The sequence below is a fragment of the Poecilia reticulata genome, linkage group LG15 (assembly GCF_000633615.1).
Source record: "Poecilia reticulata strain Guanapo linkage group LG15, Guppy_female_1.0+MT, whole genome shotgun sequence".
NCBI lineage: Eukaryota > Metazoa > Chordata > Actinopteri > Cyprinodontiformes > Poeciliidae > Poecilia > Poecilia reticulata.
Genome location: NC_024345.1, coordinates 18,507,302 through 18,514,669, shown reverse-complemented (window position 1 = coordinate 18,514,669; position 7,368 = coordinate 18,507,302). Strand labels below are relative to the sequence as shown.

The 7,368-nt window shown below is 35.4% G+C and overlaps 1 protein-coding gene across 1 annotated transcript in view; it reads left to right on the top strand.

Moving 5' to 3' along the window:
• Positions 1-7,368, top strand: part of khdrbs2 (KH domain containing, RNA binding, signal transduction associated 2) — an 84,194-nt gene that overhangs the window by 13,052 nt on the left and 63,774 nt on the right. The window contains 1 exon segment of the mRNA XM_008429838.2: positions 2,753-2,880. Coding sequence (XP_008428060.2) covers positions 2,753-2,880 — 128 coding nt within the window.

The window sequence follows — 7,368 nt, the reverse complement described above, 5'->3', positions numbered from 1 at the left end:
TATATATAAAACTCAAATCACGGTCAGTACCCAAGATGTCAGTCAAAAAGGCAGAAGTATCCAAATCAGTGGGCAGAGGCAGAGTCAAAAGAGCACAAGGGATCAACACACTAGAGGCAAAAATCTAAAAAAAAACATGCCAGGAATGCTTGGTAGTGGACTCAAACTGGAATGGAGGGAGGGGAACATAGTGAATAAATAAATATGGGAGGTGAAGTTGACTGGGAGCAGGTGAATTCAGTTAAGCATGCTTGAGATCACAGTGGAGCTGTAACGATTCCTCGAAGGATTCGAGTTCCTCGATTATTAACATTTCTCGAGGCAAATTATCTGCCTCAAAGCTTTATGTTTTACTGTTTAGCGCACCTTGTTGCACCCGGTTGATTATTTGTGTTGCACAACGCTATCACTTCTGCCTATGAGTTGTTGACAAATGCTATCCAAATTCGGTCGGGAGGGATTATATTGATTGATGATTATGTCTGGGTTTAAATGGAATACAACGGCCTTTCTCTTCCTGGAGCTGCTGCCTGCTGCGTGGCGGGTGTATGCATGCAGGCAGATAGACAATTTCTAAACTACAGAAAAGTAATTGTTACAGACAAATATGAAAAATTGGACTGATGTTCATATGTGATATTAATTCTGCTATCGTGGCAGTATTCATCAATATTTTACTTTATCAATTTTTTACTTAGCGATATTTTTTTTATTACTCAATTAGTCATTAGAATAATCGAAAGATTACTTGATTACTAAAATAATAATTGACAACAGCCCTAAATCGTAGTCAGCAGAGTTGGGGCAGATAAAAGCTTTCATGCAACAATGTAGAGATTTTGCAATATTAATTTTTTTCCAAAACCTGTCTATGTTTGCTTTATTTATATGAAATCTAATGGACTAACTGCTGTTCATTTGGCTAAAAAGGGAGTGATATTTATTGTGAGTCAACAATGTTGGTGTTATCAAATATTTGAAAAATAATAATTTCTTATTCAATAGTTTCTCCCATCTAATAAATGCATTTAAATTAAAAGGTGATCTTTTAACAGTATTATAATACACTGATGTTATACATGACTGTTTTTTATTACATATCTTTACCAGGGAAATCAATAATTTCAGCTTTTGAAGAAATACCGTTGTCATTATTGACTTCAGCACAAACCCACACATGAATTCTGCCCCAATTCTGGGTGTTTGGGTTTTGCAGTATGTTGGTGCATTTAGATTATTTGGTTTTCCATAATCCTTGTGTATTCCAACAGCCATTTTGTCGAATTCCTCGGTTACACTTCAGTAAATTGTCTTCACTCACAGCTGCAATCAGTTTCTAATCAACCACATCAACAAGGAACATGGGGAACATTGTTCAGCAATCAGTTCTCCTGCATAAATATCCCTCTCAGACAAGTCAGATCCAAGGCAATGCTATTTTGGATTTGCCCCTGGACTTTCAATTTTTATCTTTTAAATGAAATGTTTGAGTTTCACCAGCCTGCATCCTTCCTTCCTATCAATAAGAATATTAGTTTCAAAGGTGTTAAGGTTTGTTTTAAGTATAGATGTGGCCAAAATGACCTACAGTACTAATAAGTTTACAGGATTTGTATCCTGATTTGTTTCACAGGCTTTTTTGGGCATTTCTTTATGGTCTGAGATGCTTTAATGCAATTTTTTTAGGATACATAAAATATATAGTGTTAAATAACTGCAGAGTTTGAAGCTGCAAATCAAATCTTTACACCTGTGAGTCACGGATTCAATTGACCATCAAAGGATGGAGAATTTCACTGTGTGTTGTAAAATTATTTGTGAAGTTTACACAGTGAGATCCACAGAAGTGTTATAAACGACGTGATTTTTTGTAAGTGTAGGAACTCAGAAGGGATTATTGATCTCCTCTGATCCTTTTTGAGGTCCACTTCAAAACAGAATGGAAAATTTGTACATTCTGTTTCAAAGGACAGTCACCGGCTAGATGAAAAACAGTGGTTTCAGTTTTAGAGCACTTACCAGCTGGAAAGACAATGGAGGGAATCCCCAGAGCGTTGAAATCTCCTTCATGTATCCTCCACAGACTATTTGATTTATTTATGCGCTGGATTTACAATGCACTAAATGCATGTAGGTGCAAACACAACCACCAGGTTCAGGAGATGGGAGCAATTTGCATCTATTTTTGCATCAAGTCACAGTTCTCCTCACCTCAGCCCCAAGCAAAAAACTGCAGCAGGAGTATGATATCTGCATGTTTCTAAATTAATAAGTGGTGATAAATTCTTTAAATGAATTAATTCAGAGACATTTATTCAAGACAGTCTATACAATTTAAATATTATTATAAGGTGTCTGTGTAAATATACTTTCTAACTTAATTACAACAGAAGAACATTTGTCTGCGATTACATTAAATTTCACTTGGGGCCAACTTGTTGACTCCTCTTCTCAGGTCCCTGGTCCCTCAGGAGGGAAATACTTCTCAGTGAACCTCACCCATGTTGCACAATAAGGAAAGATTCTCAACTTACTAAGCAAAAACATGACTTCAAAGATACTGTAATATGCAATTTGTTTGGTTTGAGAAATGAATTTTAGGCCCATGACACAAAAGAGATTCTGCCTTTTGTGACATTCCTCACCCATTTTCTAAAATAAACAGTGCATATGTTAATTTGATAATATGCACATGCAATCTTTTCTAATCTTTTTCCATTTTTTTTTTCCATTGTGTTTAATGTTTCTGCAGAGATTGGGAAATATGAAGGTGATGAGCTGAAAAAAGATGTGGACACAAATAAATACCTTGATATCATCAGCAATAAAAACATCAAGCTCTCTGAAAGAGTTCTTATCCCTATCCAACAGTATCCAAAGGTAAGAAACTACAGCTTCAAATTACTTGACTATTTAAGCTATAATGCCAATACTCTGTGCTTTGGTTGTGTGTTATATCATCTGTGATTGCAGTGGTTAATTGCTGAATGGAGACTTTTGGTCTGGGCCTCCTTGTTTGGCTGCACCTGTCCACAAGCACTAAAATTTAAAAATCTCTCTGGGCTCGAAACTGCCTTACGGAGAGCTCCCGGACGGTGTCTGTTTATTTTGATGTAGTCATCAAAACCCAAAGTTTTCAGTAGACTAAAGCACCCAAGGGTACAGTGAAGAACAGTGGTCATAAATCACTGTGACACAGTGCTCAGGATTCTGAGTTATGCAATGTCGGTACTGGCAAAGTCTGAAATGTAGCCTAATGAGACTTCTCCAGCAGGCAGTTTAGCATCATGGAGCTGCTGGTTGAGCAAAAGTGAAAAGATTTCCTTTCACTGTAATCACAGAAAGCACAATTTCTAATCACAGATTCATGCACAGGGTATGAATATATTTCACGCTTTAAGTTATTCGTTTCTAATGCATTCATTTTTAGCTCTTCCATTCCGGGCAGTATCATTAGTTACATCTTTGTGTTACGCTGCACTGTTGGTAATTACTGTTATCAGTCATTACAGTCATCAATATGAAAGGAAAAAAAAGTCTGAACATTTTAATTATAGTCAGATAATTATTAATAATAGTTCATCTGTGTAATATGTAAGATGAAAAGCACTAGAAAGTGTATGAACAAAAAAATGAAGTAAGAGTTTTGATGTTACAATGCAGAGTTTCCCATTTAACTATTCAAGACTTAATGGAGATTTTGAGTCAGATTTTTAAAACTGAGATTTTAATCTATTCGAATTTCTTTGCTAGAACTAAATAATATAGTTTAAAAAAGTCTGTTGTTACGTAGCAATCTCTCTCTCTATCAAGGAAAATATCAAAATATTTAGTGTGCATACATTTGCATAAATAGGCCCAACAAAAAAGTATTACATCCAGTTTCCTTTACTTTTTTACAAATCAGATTACTATTTCATAGAGATGTGCCAATCAGGTTTTTTCCTGCCGATTCCGATCACCCATGAGGGCCGATCACCGATACCCATCAAATAATAATAATAATTTTTTTTTTATCATAAACACTATCGGTTACATTATGTGGAAAAAGGAACCATGAATTTACCTTAATTTAGACAAAAACTTGTTTTTAATAACTTTTTTCAAGAAAACTAAACAAAACAGGCATTGTGCAAATTGTACTGCTATGGGTAATACTATCTTTAACAGACTGAAAACATATGAAGGCTCTGAAGAGGCTCAATAATGCAAAGAGTCAAAATAAAACCTCTCAACATTGCCAAAAAAATTCAAGTATAAAACTTAACATTCAAAGGYAAATACAGGATCCATTACAATAAACAATCCAGAGTTACTGAATGAAAACTTTCTGATAGCATGGTGGCTAGCTGATTACTGCTAGCTCTGAGTGGCTGTTTCTGACTGAGCGGAGTAATTATGCAGAGCAGGGAGGAGATCGATTATTTATTAAGAGATTATCTGTCTCATGTTAGGACAGCGAAAGTTTTAATACGTATGTAAAATAATTTTTTTTAAGTTAGATGCTGCAGCTTTAAGCAGAGTTTCGGTGTGAGAGTCACTAGGTGGAGCAGAAGCGGCGCTCTGTCTGTGAAATATTACTACCTGTAKCGCGTAGCAGCGGTTCAACAGCGAGAGCAGAACCACATCGCAGCTCGAAGACTTAAATAATTTTGCAGGTTATTTGTTTAGTTTTCTGACCSTCATGCTAATCCGGGTGAGTGTTTATAGCTGTGCGCTGCTTTACCTGCTATCTGATCCTCCATATGTCTTTTTTACTGCAGTGAGCCTCGATATAGCCAAACTCCGTCAAGTATGGCATTATTTTTATGCCATATTAGATTCGTTGTGTTGATGCATTTTGACGTGCTTCACCCCACGTGCTTCAATTTTCGGCCGTAACACGCAAACTTCCCCAGTCACTCAGTGCCTTATAGTTTTAGTTCCACATCGCTTAGGATTTGTTGCTGCGCGTTTGCGCAGTGTGAAGGAAAGAGGAGACCAGCTGCACAGGCAGACTGCGAAATGAGAAGCAGGTGATCGGTTTGTGTGATCGGCAACAAGAGACCGTGATCGGTGATCACCGATCATACACTTTTTCACGGAAATCGGCCGATTATGATTGGTGGCCGATCGATCGGCACACCTCTACTATTTTATAAACCTCAAAATCTAAAAGTGCATATCATCAATATTGTTTTCAAGACACATTTTAAAAAATACCAGCATCATTCAACTTAATACATAAAGAATGATTTATCACTTTTTGTGTGTGAAAGGGAGCAGTGAAAATTGCACAGCTATGCCAGTTAACAGAATTAAAAAAATATTTTTAAAACAAAAACACTCATAATTACAAAGCTGACATTTTTAACATGTCTATATCAAGATTAACAGCAGTTTTTTTCTTTGCAAAAATCATCAGTGGATTATAGAAATAAAAATTACAGAGAAAGAAGCTTACCTATTTAAACTACAACATGCGTGACCACCTTTTGATCATTTTTTGCACCATCAATGCAAAATAGCACTAAATTGTTTTCCTTAATAAAAAAAATAAATAATTTAGGACCAAAAACATTATTTGTTCTACAAACATTACTTTGTTTTCTTGATTATATTCCCCTTGTGTGAACTTCTGTGTTTATCTAGATTATTTGGAGTTAACTGATTGAGCCCCTTTGTGTGATTGTTTAAATTTGCAAATCTATTTCAGCTTCATTAAAATTGTAAGCTGTGTTGACCTTTTCTTTCAGTTAGACTGATTTAAATAAGTTCCCTTGTTAAGTTGCAAAAAGTAATTATTTGAATCTGCAAATAAATTTAGCTTAATTACCAATGGCTGGTTTATGAATGAAATGCATTAATTTGCTGCACAAAAAAAATACATTATGTTAGTTTTGAAAAGGTCTCTGCTAGTTCTTATTCCATTTAGCAGAACTCGACCTTGAACAGAAAAATTCTTGCTGAAATGTGATTTATAAACTTTCGAGACTGAATTGACAACACGTTTCTGCGAAGCCATGCTCATGTTTTCCAGTGACTAACTCAGTTGATAAATCACTATAAAAGTACAGACCATTTACCAATAAATCAAGTGATATGTAAATAAATGCACCCAGCTTAAAAAATATCATAATATAAAATAAGATGTTCAAAGTAATGTCTATTAATGTCTATTATTTTGAACACATTATATGTAAGTGAATTTCAGAGAAGACGCACAGCATACTGCATCTGATCTACGAGTACCGGTAGTTTTCTTAGAAGAAACTTGCTGCATCAACACTTTATTCTGTCACCATATAAGGGACTGAATAACAGCATCGCAGCTTGACATGAACCCATGTTTGAGCTCAGCTTCCACTTAAAAATCAGTACAGCTGTTCTCTGCTTTGTTAATGTTATTCATTGTTAGGAGCTCCAGTAAAACAGCTCATAAAATCAAATGTATTTTTATTGTCCCTTATCCTCAAATTTCAGACATGTAAAAACATTAAATATGTTTTATGATGATGATATGTTTTGCTCTCATCGCTTGATTTCAATTGTAAGATCAGCTTTGAACTTAGTGTAGATGAAACTAGAGCACTTTGCAAAATCCCACTTCTGTAAAAGAGAAGACTTTCTTGTAAAACATCCTAAGGAACTTTGCTTGCAAGCAGCCTGACAAAAATACACAATGTGTTTCTCAACTTGGCAGAAGGTTGATGTTTGGAAAATACCAACTGCAACATTCAAAGATTATAAACCAACACCAGCTGTGAAGCACAGAGATGCGACTGACTTTGGAACTGCTTTGTGGCTTCGGGACCTGACCACCTCACCATTAGAGAATCCGCTGTTAATTCAACCATTTTTAATAAAGAACTTTACAAAAATGTGAGACCATCTGTCAAAAATTAAAGCTGGATTCTGCAATATGAAAGTAACCAAAAACATACCAGCAAATACTCCAAGGACTTACTGAACAAACTAAAGGAGAATCCTGGGACAGGGGAAGTCCCAGATCTTGTTCTTGTTAAGATGGCGTAGGGTGACTTGAAAATGACAGTTCATGCAAGAAACCCCTCAAACAAAGATGAAAGTGAGAAGTGAGGCAAGCTTTCCCTTAGGCCTCTAAATGGTAGATGGACACAAAGAAACATTTTAGTTACTATCATTTGAAGTCATTTTAAGCAAAGGGGGTAAAACTAGCATTACGTACATAAGGTGTCCTCAATGTTTCTTCAATAGAAGACACCTTCTTGGGTGATATCAATTCTAAAACAAGGTTTACTTTTGGTGTTTTTCAGTAATTAAATTACTTTCTTTTCCCATATTCTTTTAATCGTATATATATGTATATATAAATATGTTTGTTCAATTTGTTCAACATATGTATATATA